General features: G+C 36.9%; 1 protein-coding gene across 1 annotated transcript in view; it reads right to left on the bottom strand.

The window, feature by feature from the left end:
- The window catches only part of MYO3B (myosin IIIB), a 176,315-nt gene that overhangs the window by 69,337 nt on the left and 91,684 nt on the right, over window positions 1–15,294 (bottom strand). Inside the window, exons 18-19 of the mRNA XM_039355285.1 lie at window positions 8,770–8,847; window positions 8,170–8,375 (exon numbers count right to left, since the gene is read on the bottom strand). Coding sequence (XP_039211219.1) covers window positions 8,170–8,375; window positions 8,770–8,847 — 284 coding nt within the window. The remainder of the gene's footprint in view (window positions 1–8,169; window positions 8,376–8,769; window positions 8,848–15,294) is intronic.

The following is a 15,294-nucleotide window of genomic DNA, read 5'->3' as shown; positions in this document are numbered from 1 at the left end:
TTGATGATGCAACAGTGAGAGCAGGGATTATGGTCATTAAGCAAGGTGATCACTTGGGCTCCCTGCTTAATGACTGCCATGAATTACAACCATAATGGGCAGGCTCCATTATAGTTGAAGGTTGAGGAGTATTATGCTTGAGCATGTCATAAGCTCTTCATTGTTTTTGAGTTTACAAAACTTTGAAACACTTTTTTTTGCAGCAACCAGCTGTGTGTCTCTTTCTAAAGATACCATTCTGTCTTGTGCATCATACCATAATCCATGTGATACGTTAATTGGTGGAAGAATAATCAAACTGAGAGTGTTTTACTAAATACAGAATCAACTGGATGTCTCAAAGACACTATTATAGGATTAGAATGTTTTCTACAAAGTAACATGAAACTAAAAAACAAAACAAAAGAAAACCTGGTAATTCCCAGTGTGAAAGCAAAATATTTTACATACTGTTTTAAAGGAACAATAATAGAGTGGATAGTTTTTGAAAAAGATTGAGAAAGAGAACGTTACTGACAATTTGCATGTTTATTAAAACATGATTCACAGAATCTTCCAGAAATCATGGTCATACACTCACTCTCTCGCACACACGCATGGATGTATGTATGTTTACTGGGAATAAGGTATATATAGATTTTTTTATCAAACGTAATTTCTATTCCTTATTACTCAGATCTCTAGTGTGTTGGAGAAGCTTTCCATCACCACCAAATACATTACAGTTCCTGTTAAGTCCCTTGAACAATGGCGAATGATGAAGACACATCTTGCATTAAACAGCTCTTGATTTCGTTTTCAGCCAAAACACCAACAACGAGTAAAGGCATGCAGGCCTCTTTTTATATGACCAGATCCCCGGACACAATGGCAACAATCAGAGCGCTTTTGCGCCTTGCACATGCGCGCAAGGCTGACGCCACTCAGTCTGGTCCCGGGCAGCTTCTGGAATGCCCGGGACCATTGCAACATCCCGAGCCTGCTTGTGCAGGCTCAGGACACAACAGTTCCCATCCTAAAGACCACCAGATGGCCAGAATAAAGTAATATCCCTTAATTATACATAGCTTAAGAATGTACTGCAAAATAAATCCTATTTTTTCAATCATGGTACTATACTATGATTATGGACAGCTAAAATATAATTTTATGTGTACATATTCATATATTAAGTACATTTAAGATTTTCTCTATCTGTCTTATTCCTCCTCCTTTAAAATAAATTTGGCAGACAGTAACTAGCAAGAAGACCTTATCAAATGTCTCTAGAAGCCTGTCCTTGGAAAAACTGGCTTGGTTTGCTTTTGGGGCACCTATATTATCCCAGACTTTTAAAATATCATCTAAAATTGATTTTAATCTGTTCCTTAGATCAGAGTTCCCCAAATTTTCTGGCTTTGCAGATTGGCGGGGAATGGAGGAAGAGAGGGGATGGTTCTGCATGAGCAGTGGGCAAGTGCGTATGCATGAGTGCTCCATTTGCACAAGCAGTAGGCACATGCTCCTGCCGCCCACGCAAATGGAGCACGCATGCACATGCTCACCTGCTGCTCATGCAAGTCGGGATAGCACTTGCTCGCCATTCTGTGGCCCAATTCCGAATGACTGAAGGCCCAGTAGTGGGCCGCAGCCTGGGGGTTAGGGACCCCTGCCTTAGATACTTATATATGTTTTCATTTCCACCCTTGTAATCTTGTGAAACCTGCTTTTTGTAAGATTGCCACACATACACACACACACACACACACACATACACACACATAAAATAATAAATAAAATTGTGGTTATGGCAGCAATTATTTCACAAATAAGAAGCATATTTAATAAAACAAGGGAGTAGGTCTATAGAAGCCAAACATTTTCCCAGCTTCTAGATAATATTCACTAAATCAAGATATCTGGATTGCTAAAACATAGCTATGTAATATCCTATCGAAAGTTAGCAAAAATGAATAAGTAAAGAGCAAGATCCTTATGAAACAGGGATTGTCTTAAAAAGTCCAAATTCCTATATCTAAAGAAGAATGATAAAGGCACATTTTAATAATATATGCATTTGGTACTTTATATGCATACATACACTTTTAGAAAAATTATGCAGTAGTATAATAGTTCCATGACACTGATCACCTGAGCAGTGTACCAGTTCAGACTATTGTTCAAACAAAATTGTTCAGACAAAATTAAAGCTTTGGTTCTTTAATCTTTAATTTAATCTTTGAGATTAAATCAGACTTGGACCAAGTATTTTCCCCAAAGAAACCATTTTTCTGACAGTCCTTTGTACTAACATCATCTTCTGTAAAATAAGATGTATACCCTTCCTATTTGAAGAGTCATCATTTAGTGTTCAATGATTATATTACAGATGCCCTAAGTTCTTCACTTTATTTTTAATTATTTAATTAAATAAATAAATTTATGAAGAAATAATAGTTATATTAAAAAGCACAATACAAGTTTGCTTTGATACAAGGAAGTAGAATAAATAACAGTATTTATTTTATCCTTTGTAAAAGGTTATGTTGATATTATATAATTATTAGCACTCCCACAACTAATGATGGTATACCATGTCTTCTCCTCATCACTTTATCCTACTCCACAAATCTTGAATCTTCAGCAGCCTCCCATAGCACTGCTCCTTGCCCCCCTCCCCCAGCACATTGCATGGACCTGTCATCATGTAAATGTTCTCTTAACATACTTGCTTGCATATGAATAGTGTAATTCAGCAGAAGATATGCACTCAGTTCTATAATAAATGGCCCTTCTGAGAGATTTCACAAGCCAGGGAAATTTAAGCCAAGATCAAAGCTGTGGGACTTGTCCTGATGCACTTGTATGAGTCTCATTAGCATTAACAAATAAAGGGAGGAATGTAAATCTAAGTGCTTCTATTTCCATTTTCACCAAAATGAAACAAGAAATAGGGATCTAATGCATAACAAACTGCTTCTGAAAATATGATGCTGGTGCAAAAATGTTTTCATTTTCTGTAGTTGGTGTTTCCATTTACAAAATAATATTTGTGCATTGGAAAAAGAAAGGAAGGAAGGAAGGCTATTTGCATATTTAGCTGAACATACATTACCCCTGTAGAAAAAATATATAAATTATGTTGAACTGGGTAGGAATGGATGATTTAATCCACTATCCTACATGAATTTATGCAAAGATAAGTGGCAATGGGTTTTATTCTTTAATATGATAAGTGCATTTAGAAAAAATGATGTAACAATCCTTTCTTTGAGAATAATGCCTTAGGAACAGCTACAAATAAAGAATTGTAAAATATGGGCACAGCTTATCTTCATTATTCTTGTCTAACAACATTAAACAAAAACTATGTGACCATTGTTCATTGCTCAGTTATATTCATGTTAATGACTCCAAAAGAACATTTAAGCTACCTGGTCCTCACTTAAAGAGATTCACAGAATTTATTATATTCTTTAGAAAATAGCGTCTCTCAAACTTGTTGCTACCTTTCCAAATTTCAAATTGATGGCCCTTTATAATAATGACAGACATTCAATATCCAAGAGTGACACAATATACTAATTAGATTAGATTAGATAACCTTCATTGTCATTTTTTCCTATGGGCACAATGGCACACATTAAAAATGAAATTTAGTGGCTTCCTCTCAAAGTGTACACATTACAAGCTGTCCGGTGTATGAGAATGTGCAGCTATATAAATTGAATAAATAAAGGCAATACATCCTCACCTACTGTGTTTCTGCAGCAAATTTCTGGCAGTTAACATACAGAGGGGAATTCCATAGCAGAAGTAGCAAGAAGATCTATGGTAGGCTGACCAAGAACTTTTTGCTGGAACATTCTGGGCAGCAGACCATAATTGCATACATTTTAAATCAATTCCAGTACAGACAAATGTAGCCATAATAAATTTTAAAAGTCTTTAGAACAGTGGTTCTCAACCTGTGGGTCAGAACCCCATTTGGGGTCGAACGACCATTTCACGGGGGTCGCCAAACAACGCAGTCCGCCATTTTTCCCCCTTTTCCTTAGCTGTGCTACTCCCTTTTATTCTATTGGCTTTTGAAAGCCAATAGAATAGACTCTCTTGAATAGAGTCTAATTCTATTGGCTTTCAAAAGCCAATAGGAATTGTCCAGGCTGTCTCTGACCTGCTGAGCCCGCCAAAAGTCCCATTCTGCAAACGGTGCTGCACCAGTTGAGTAGTCCTCGACTTACGACCGGTTGAGTAGTCCTCGACTTACGACCGGTTGGGGGTCGCGGCATTAAAAAGGTTGAGAACCACTGATTTAGAATGTCACAGGACTCTCCATGTAACTGTATGTTTTGATTTCTGAGCTGTTCCCTATTATTTTGCATAATGCAATTGTAGGCACTGTATTTACATACATTATGCTAAGTGGTTTATAGAAAACTAGTTATAGATCAAAACATCGAACCAAAATGAATGGCTTCTGAATCACATGTCTAATTTACAAATTCATGGAACTGATCTTTCAGAATTTCATCTATGATGCTTTATCATGGATAAAGGGGAAAAGTTTGCTCAGTCCAAGACACTCTGCTGTCTGAGACAAAAGAGAAGCCAGTAAATTTCCTGTTCCATTTAAGGATTTTATTCATTTATTTGTTAATTTTTTATACTGCCCATCTCTACTGTCTCAAAAGACTCTGAGCAGCTTAAGATTTAAGATTGCTGATTGCCATGGCAGTTGACTCTTGCTTCAAATCTATGGGTGGTATCTTCTACCAGACTTGAGGTCGTCAGATAAGTTTAAGGGTATGGAGAAGATCACAATGCACTTGCAGCCCCACCCCCACAACACTTGTTCCCTGCAACTGTCATCTTGTTCCATCAAATAGTAAAGCAACAAGAAGTCTAACTGGATGACTAGGAAGTCTTAAGATAATGTTAAATCTCAAGGTATTTTTTTTTTCTTCTGTTCAATTCTTGGAGATTGCCTGGACAAGTCCCTGAAGTTTTCTTGGCAAGTTTTTTTTAGAAGTGGTTTCCCTAATTTGCTTCCTTCTTAAGACTGAGAGAAAGAGACTAACTCAAAGTCACCCATCTGACTTTGTGTCTAAGGCAAGACTAGAACTTACAGTCTACCAGTTTTTAGTCTGATAACCACTACACAAACTTTTCAGGTACTTAGTCATTATATAAACTATACTCGAATATGCTCAGGTACACCATGTCTTTGGAAAAACCAAGCTTTCCAAGACTGACACATGTCATTGAAAGGAAGTGCCAAGATTGAGCCCAAATACATGTTTAATTTTATTCTAAGGATTTTGCGGATAACTGGCTAAGAGAATTTGTAGAAATTAAAATTTGTGTTTCTAAAGTAAGTTCCAGGCTTGCCACATAAAATAGCCCCATAACACATAAAAACGAGACAGGCAAAGCATCAAACAAAAGTTTAGCTTTTATTTACCTCAGCCTGTCTATTTCCTGTCTGAGTACTCTGTACTCATCTTTCCTGCTAAGGGTTTACAAAACAGCAGCTACTAGAGATAAGGAGTTTGCCTATTCGTAAGAAATGTGCTTATTCATTAAGTAACATCAAGGGGGAAATGTTTCATTTATTTTGTTGGTAAGTTACAAAAATGGATCAAAATATAAAGTCATTGGCTTAGAAAAATCTTTGATATCCTTAGTTTTACTGACATTTCAAAACTCTTATTTATACTTGCCTATTTAACAAAAAAGGATGAAGTGCCATTGCATTTAGTGTCTGGGCCTGTTTTTCTGAAATGTTTTTATATATTCCTTATACTTAAGCATATGTAACAGAAGCAAAATTCAACATAAAAACGATTGTAAATCATAGAAATGATTCCATGTGTATATTTCACATTTTCTAAAGGAAAAATAAAATAAAATACACAATTATTTAAAATTAAAAGCAGGTCACAGACATTAAATAGCAATAGCATAAAACAGATTTCAATAGCTGGTTAACTCAATAGCAAGAGTTAAAATGAATGTCATGTTAGAATGGAATAAAAAAATACCTGTTTTTAAGTCTAACTCAACCAGAAGCCCATTGGATAACTATGACCCAGCTATTATCCTTTAGGCTAACCCCAAATTGTTGCACATAAATCATATATGCTATCATGAGCAGTAGACAGAATGTCAAATTATGACTATTCATATGTATGCATATACCATAAATTTGGTCTATGTATTACATCTAAATGAATCCACCCAGTTGAAATGTAAAAAGGGCCATGTAAGAACAAGTGAGTGGGAATATCTATTTTTCCCTAGCAATTTGCAGCTGCTTTTATAATTTTTTTTAATTAAAAAATTCTGGCATTCAATGGAAGGAACTAAGCATGTTAGAGCTACTAATGTAACTGGAGACCTGACCCCCAAGTTCTCTCAGAGATCCAAAAATCTTTAGAACTAAAAGGTCCAAAACTATCTACGGTATGCCTCAAACCTGAAATGTTATGTCTTGGGAACATCAACTGACACAGGCATTATCTCTAAACCTAAATAGCATTACCTGTGAGCTGGAAGAATTCCTGTTGCCAAAGAGATGCTTCTTTCACCTCATAACCTTTACCAGCCAATGTACTGAGGCTTATAGTTGGTCTGTAAATATATTATTGTACTGTTGGATGGCCTCTAGATCATTATCATTGAATGTCTCTTGAGGAGTCATTCAATTATCTATCTTCTGACCCATCAAACTCTCTGCAGATGACACTATCTGCCTGACTTTATCTGCCCTTGGTAATTAAATAGGTCTTCAAGTTTGTGGTTAAACTGATTGGTTGAAGAGTATTATCAAGATAGATGCAGTTATTGGCATGAAAATTGGAACAAGAAGTTGCAATATCCTGTCATATCAATGAGTTAAGGTTTTAAAGAATGTTAAATATGCACTTTTAATCTTTAATTATATCCAAATCAACAAAGCATTTTCCTTAGTGTATTGGATACCTTAGAAGATGTTTATTAAGAGGTAGATGTCAATCTCAACCTATGATCTAGTGGAGGGGACATTGGGTTGCTCCATGATTGTTTCCTTTTACCTTAATATTCATAAGTTATGGACTAGGAAGTAAAGGAAAATTCAAGAATGCTACTGTAAGGTAATTTTTATACCACAAATTTGGAATATAACCATGTATGAAAAACTCTGGATTTATTATGCATGATTTGCAGCTAAAAATGGTTTTCCTTCAGTGGAAACTGTAGGATCTGTAACTACTTATTTTAAATCTTGGATTGATGAAATATATTTGCTCTCAGCTATTTCATATGAAACAGAGAAAAGTCTCAGGGATACTGCTAAGGTAGTTAAGATTTAACCTGTTGTTTAAAAAATGTCTTTGTGTATAATTTTTTCTTTGCTTTCCCCCTTCCCCTATTCTGTTTATTTGGTTTCTGCTAAGCTTATTTTTTTCTTTCTCCATTTTATATGCCATACCAATTATTTTTCAGAAAAAGTAGAAATGAACCTAATTAATAGTTCAATGGAAAACCTTCATGGAACTAATGGGATAATTTGAGAAGTTATCCTAGAAGGCAGTGGAAATCTATTCTCTAATATTCTCTACTATCCAGGAAAACTACATGGATGCCTCCATAAACTCACCAGGAGATTTACTCAATTCAAAGAAGATGTTACCTTTTAACTGATCAATATACTCTCCACATACTGGGGAAAATCTTGGTAACAAATCTGCCAAATGTTCTAGTAAAAGACAAAACTCAAAGCACATCATACAACTGATAAATCTAACCTGTCCTGATTTTTTTTTTTTTACCAATTTTGCCCCCTGTTTTCCAATATTTGTGTCTTGCCATTTGTGGAATTATCAAATGTAGATTTTTTCTTTTGTTTTTTAATCAAAACTTCCTAAAACTATAACTTTTCAACATTGTAAAAGAAGAAGAAAATATTTTTTTAAATGTTATCTTCTCTTAACTGCATATCTGCTGCCCCAATTCACATTTTTTGTGGGATGCGCAGCCATATAACTATGATACATATGGTACCATAGCCACATAATTCTATCCCTGTCTGTTTTCTGAATTACTATAATCTAGGAATTGTGAACTGGCTCTGAACAATTTAGCCTCCAATTCTACTAAAAGACATGTTTAAAGGTAATTCTTTAGTATAAAGCATGAATAGCTTACCTTTTTACAAACTCATCAAAATGAATGCGATGAGAATATCCTTGCTGACGTATGTTGACAGTCTCTAAAATGCCAGTATAACGTAGCTGCACTAAGACTCTTTCTTGAGAAAATTTCAATGCCTCTCGATCATCATTGGGCTTAATACAGCGAACAAAGTGAGGTTGCCCAATCACCATTTTAGATAACAGATCCATCAGAGAATACTAAGGAAAGTAAAGCATGATAAAATATAGCACAAGAGCACTATTTTCTTTGAAGGGAATGAAAATCTAGGCATCCTTTCCCTATCTATTATATTCTAACAAGATATAACAGACTCATAAATATGTTTGAAACCCTTTTAAAATCTGCCTTCTTCTTACCCAGTTAAGCCTTACCTTTAGAGTTTTCCTTTGACCTCGGTCACTCCTCAATTTTACTAAAATAATTAAGCCATTTGCTGACATGTTCATTCATCCCTGCCTTGTCCATCTCAAGGAATTCCTTCTGGTAGGGCTTATGTATGTTCAGCACAGTGCCAGGCATACTGCCAATATTATTTAAATGAGATGTTGGGAAAGCAGTGAAATTAATAGTAGTATAATTTAAATTCCCTACCCTGAAATAGGAAGCCACAGTTTGTCTCTTCATGTTGGTAGTTTCCTCAGGATGCCTCATAATTTCCATGGTGTCAATCTGGAAACAAAGATCAGAGATTAAAAAAGTCTTGAGCCATCTTTATTATGCTTATGTTTATTGGGTATGATATATGAGTTAGGAAACATACAGTATATCTTCAATATATGTTTCCCAACATTGTTCCTATCCATTTAAAGACTGTGCATCCATCTTGACCTGTGTATGTAGAGAAAAGTTTCCTACTTCAAGAAAAATCAACTGCTTGGCACAATGTGTAGTACAGGTAGTCCTCAATTTATAACTATTCGTTTAGTGACCATTAAAAGTTGGAACAGCACTGAAAAAAGGAACCGTTTTTCACACTTACAACTGTTGCAGCATCCCTGTGGTCACGTGATCAAAATTCAGATGCTTGGCAACTGGTTCATGTGACCCCCGTTTTGCAGTCTTCTGACAAACAAAGCCAATGGGGAAGTCAGATTCACTTAACAACTGTCTTACTAACTGAACAACTGCAATGATTCAATAACTGCAATGATTCAATGATTTAATAACTATGACAAGAAAATTTGTAAAATGGGTAAAAGTCATTAAACAACTGTATCGCTTAGCAACGGAAATTTGGGGCTCAATTGTGGTTGTAAGTTGAAGACTACCTATATCTCATTTTCATGTACCTCTGATCTCTCAGTGTCTGAGAGCAGTTTGGAGAAGAGCGGGAGATTTTAACATCATCACATTGTATATAGAGAAGCAAAAAGATGTGTTTAATTATGACTATCTTCAAACTCCCTCCCCAATTTTAGAGTGATAATAATTTTATAACACTTTTTTTTTCCAGAATTCATGATAAGGTTAAAAAGTAGTCCAAAAAGAGCCTGGATCAATGCAGTAAATGTAGAAGGTCCCCATTAGCTGCTGAGACACTCCTGCAATCAAGACTTGGATAGTCTTATACATCGGGAAAAAATGCAGCTAGATAGGCAGATTGCTTGCTAATATATACCGGTAACTATAAATCTATTTATTCTTCACCAATATGACGGATGTGTTTTCCGTTTTAGAGTAGGCATGATATGGTTCTAAACTTTTACCTTTGTCAGGATAAATAGTTAATATTTTGAAAATGTACATTGCTTTGTTCCATTTGGTTAGTCTTAATACAGTACAAGCTTTGCCCAACTGGATTGAAGTCACAAGTGCTCCCTCCAACTGACAGCAGAAATCAGTAAACTTCCAGACAAGCTGCTTAATTTGCCTTTTGTGCCACAGTGATTTCAAGTTTGTGTAATGAAAAAGAAAGAACATACCCAGAAGGAAGAGGTCCTACCAATGGGGTATGTACACCTCAAACCTCAGGAAAAAAAAATCTGCTTGCAGAGATTCCTTTTTCATTGTAGGACAAGTAAAAGTGAATTGACTTTACTACTCAACATGACATGTACAGAACCAAGCTTAGAAGTGCAAGTAGACATGCCTCAACCATGGGTATGCATTTGAATTTCTCTGTCTTTCTTCTATGTTAATCTCTCTACTTTTATTCTTCTTCATTGCAACTTACCACCATTCATTTAATTTATGTATTTGTGACATTTGCAGTGTCCTGGGCCATGTGATCACCATTTGTGACTTTCCCAGGCACTTCTAACAAGCAAAGTCAACAAGGGAAGCCGAATTTGCTTAACAACTTAACTGCTTCACTTAGCAATGGAAGTTCCAGTATCAATTATGGTGAGAAGGTGAAGACTATCTGTAATTAGGTAGAACCTGCCCTATGGAATAGCAGCTCCCTAGTGTTAGAAGTAAAGTCTTCATCCTGGTTCATCCAAGCCGGGAATAAATAAGCAAACATGGTGACTGCTTTGGGAAGAAGGTTAAGTTTATTGCAGAAAGATGGTTCTTCAGGAAAGTGCAGAGGAGAGAAGGAGAGAGAGATTGAGCACATGGGCAGTAGGTTTTTATACTCCCTCTAGCCTTTTGTTTGGAATAGTTTCCTGTTCCTGTGGCATGAACCTTGAGGCTGTTTCTGAGTGTTTGTCTAGGCCTTGATATCTGTGGTTTAATTCTATTATATATCCTGCTTCCCAGGTGATGGGGATGACTCCTAGAGTTTGGGTGGGGTATGCAGATCTTCTCTTTTGTCTTCTTGATTGCTCTGGCTCCAACTTTCTGATGGTTTTACATCTGCATTTGTATGGGCCTAGCTCTTGCTTGGGGCAGAGAGATAGATTTGGGGCCAGGTTTGGTTTTAAAAAGTCCTTTTGAGGAAAAATATATATTTTCTGCCCTTTTTAATATTTCTTTCTCTGGGCTAACTTCCATCACTAGAGATCTGGATTAACCCAGTCCTGTTAAGCCTTTTGTAAGGCATTAAAAAGCTGGCGGTTCCCTTGGTCATTGGAGTGGGAGGTTTAGTGAGACGTACTGGCTACCTGCTTGGTTCTAGTCCTACAAGGGAGGGTCTTTAGATAGGAGGGAACAAAAATTCCAGTTAAGGGTCACAACCAGCAACCTGATTCCACACCTACTGCTGACCCTCTGGATATCCCCAAATCCTTCCTTTTTGTCCCCAAGTCATAAGACAATGCCCATGGTACGCTGCTATGGCCAAGACAATTATATGACCACATCCACCAACACCAAGATCTGAGCTTGCCTTTTTTTTAAAAAAATAAAAATACAGACAGATATAAATTTGGAATCCAATGCCTTTTTTTTAATTGAGTCCATTTATTCAATAAAAGAAACTCTCTTCAAGTGACAAAACTTAGTAATCTATCCCATTTAAATAGTATTGATGTACTGTATGTATTTATGTGAAAAATCTATATACTTTTCACTATGCATCAGAGGAAAAGGAATAAGCCGAACTGACTTATTATCAAAACCAATACCAAACATAATAACAAATGCAATGTGCATTTACCTATGATACCATTATACAAAACAAGTGGGGTCCAGAAGTAAATGCTGTAGGATAAGATATTCCCTGTTCAGGATTTGAAACACTCTATTCCACTCCAGCTCAAAGACGATGTTCTATGGCCATTTAACACTTTTGTGATTCACTGAGCTATCTTGTGTCTCCATCCCTTTAGGGTTTTTCTCTTCAGGTGTTTTTTTTTTTTTTTTTGAGAGAGGAATCTTTATAAAAAATATCTCAAGGTGTCTTCAAGCCTACTGACACTATCTCTTGGTTCATAGTGCTAGTTTGGTAACATAGGGCACATACCAACTATCTGGAAATAAGTAATGATATGCCACTTTGTAATTTGAATATGGTTTAAAAAGTTTTCTCCCCATAGGATTCAAAGATGTAGACAACTGTAATGATCTATAATGCATGATGAATCATAGCAAGATTAAATAATATGGACAGATATCTATTGTCCTCTCATGTTGCCTTGCCCTAGAACATTAACATTTCTATACCCTTTTGGAGTAGTTTTTTTATTGCCCCATGTCATTAGTTGGTTCTTCCTGTCAAATTGTCACTTTTCTAAATAAAAAACTTTAAAGTGCTTCATCCCACAAACAAATACATGAAATAGGAAGCACTCTGTAACATGCCTTCATTATGCTAACATTACAGCTGTTCTAAATTAAAAATAAATACATGCATCAGACTTTGTGAATGAAAAAAAAATCTCCTCTAGTAGTTGCCAATCAAAAGCTGCTTTGTTTCATTGCATCACCCAAATGAAATAAGACAATCTGCTCCCTGTTCACATGGAGCTTAGAAACATTTTAGCACACACCCACACATTGTGGTAGTATGCCATCTGCTACGAACAGGTGGTTAACCTAAGAATATATGAAGCCTTTGTGCAGAACTTTTAGCACCTGCTTTAAGCTCAGAGGCCACCATTTCACATCCTGTTTCCTAAGTCATGTCAGATCCAGCCTAATATTCTCAGAGGGGGCTATGAGCAGAGGCATTGTCAACCCTACCTGGTAAAATAGACAAGAAACATGGCTAGATGAGCTAATACTACTTTATTGTACGGCTATGTTAACAAAATTTTGCAAGTCTGTTGATGAATTTTTGATCAAATACAGGTAGTCCTTGATTTAAAACCACAATTATGACTGGAATTTCAATTGTAAGTCAGTACAACTTCCTGCTGGCACTTTTAACTGCTTGATCCATTCAGGCCAGTCCTTCCTAAGCATCTTCTTCCTCTGATCTTTAAGCCACTGAGGGCTCCTACCTTTTGTCTTACTGTTTCCTAGACTCTATTCTCTTGAATAGAGTCTAATTCTATTGGCTTTCAAAAGCCAATAGGAATTGTCCAGGCTGTTTCTGCCCTGCTGAGCCTGCCAAAAGTCCTATTCTGCAAACGGTGCTGCACCAGTTGAGTAGTCCTCGACTTACGACCGGTTGAGTAGTCCTCGACTTACGACCGGTTGGGGGTCGCGGCATTAAAAAGGTTGAGAACCACTGCATTAAGGGATAGAAAAGATGGCTGATCGCAAAAAAGGAATGCCATGCCTTACTTTGAGGAGATACTTAGAAGTGCATGCAAAACAGCTAGGAGAAGAAAGAATTACCCAGGAGAATTACAAGAGTGGGAGTGGATTTAAGAGACTCTTTGATATAGTGCCAGGAAAGAGACAGACTGATACAGAGAGGGGAGAAGGAGGGGGGAATGTGGAAAAATAAAACCTTATTTTCCAAAACTGAGAATAGTTGCTTTTTTCTTCCTCAGAGAACAAAACAGTTTTCAAATGAAAATGTTAAAAGAGCCCTTCTGGAAGACATTTTTAGTGGTGACAGAAAAGTCCCATGTAAGGCTAGAGGAAAGAAATGCTGCCTCAGCATGGGCAATGAAAAATGTAGGTCACATAACCAAGGAAATGTCAACCTTCTAAACTCACATCTAAAGGGAAAGAAGCAAGGGAGATATTTCCAAGCAGAAATGCACCTTTTTCTCTGGCGGAGAGAGGGAATATGAATCCCATATTAGTACATTATAGCATTGCTCTGCATTATCTTCTAAGGTTCTTTTAATCTCCAGATGTCAACATTCAGGAAAACCGGTCTCTTTGGGCTAAAGGCTATTTGTTTTACTTTTTATTTCTTCTTTATTTTTAAATCTATACACCTACAATTACTTCCCTGTCTCAAGGACAGGGATCCGGTTAGTCCGCAGGGGTAGGCAACCTCGGCTCTTTTATGACTCGTGGACTTCAACTCCCAGAATTCCTGAGTCAGCATAGCATAGCTGACTCAGGAATTCTGGGAGTTGAAGTCCACGAGTCATAAAAGAGCCGAGGTTGCCTACCCCTCTAGAGGTCCCCAAACTTTCAGGCACCAGGGACCAGTTCTATGGGGAAAGGAGAGGACATGGTTTTGTGTGCTGTCTGCATCTCATGGATGGGGCTTTGCTTGTTTGCGCAGCCCGGTTTCTGGTACACTGCAGCCCGGTGCCAGTCCACGGACCAGAGCTTGGGGACCTCTGGGTTAGTCTCTGCTAATTGAAAGACCTGATTTTCATTGAATTGCTCTCCCTCTGCAGTTCACTGTGCCACTCTAAATTTTCTCCAGAGAGTTAGGGACAACTCTCTGTGCAACAGCAAAGATGGCACAAGGGGAAGGGTTATTTAGGAAAGGGAGGGAGGTGTAATCAGTTTTAAAGTAGGCTGCTCTACTTTACAGATAGTCTTCTACTTAACAGTCATCCATTTAAGGATGGTTCAAAGTTACAACAGCCTTGCAAAAAGTGCCTTAGGATCTGTACTCACACTTATGACTATTGCACTACCCCCAGGATCATGTGATCACAATTCAGGTGCTTGTCAATGGACTCGCATTTATGATGGGTTGCTGTGTCCTGCAGTCACATGATCATGATTTGTGACTTTTTTTACTAGTTTCCAGCAAAAAAAGTCCATTGGAATAGCTAGATTCATTTAATGATCTTGTGATGCATTTAATGTCCATGTGATTTGCTTTATAACTCCTGAAAAAACGATCCTAAAATCAAGTCTGGTTACACTCGACTTACAACCATACTGACTTACAATTGAAATTCCAGTCACAATTGTAGTTGTAAATCAAGGACTACCTGTATCTGATCAAAGGTACTTCTAAAAGGAAGATAACGCCTTTCGCTGGTGAAAGAGGACAATAGATGATAGCACTTTGTATCTTGTACAAAACGTCCAAAGAAAGATACTGATTCAAAGATGTTTCAGTCTTATTTCATAGTGTTGTTTAATTCCAATCTTCCAGTTTATTTTTATGTGTGGGCCTACATATCAATACTGAAGAAAGAGTCTGGCTTTGGAAAAAAAATAGGGTAAAATTAAAATCAATAGAAATTTCAGAGCTGCCAGCAAAATAGCAGTTCTGTGTTTAGTTCTCTTGCTTTCTTGGTATTGTTTAATGAAATCAATTGGAAGAAACACCTTCACCTTCTATGTCCTTTTAGAGGTTCCAACATGCAATGAAGCTACCTTCTTTATTTAATCTGGAAGGAGGCAATCATCACTGTCATCTTT

This window comes from Crotalus tigris, unplaced genomic scaffold (genome assembly GCF_016545835.1).
Source record: "Crotalus tigris isolate CLP2741 ecotype Arizona unplaced genomic scaffold, ASM1654583v1 scf7180000018652.200882, whole genome shotgun sequence".
Lineage (NCBI taxonomy): Eukaryota > Metazoa > Chordata > Lepidosauria > Squamata > Viperidae > Crotalus > Crotalus tigris.
The sequence above is the reverse complement of the archived record's forward strand: the minus strand, read 5'-3'. Positions and strand labels throughout refer to the sequence as shown.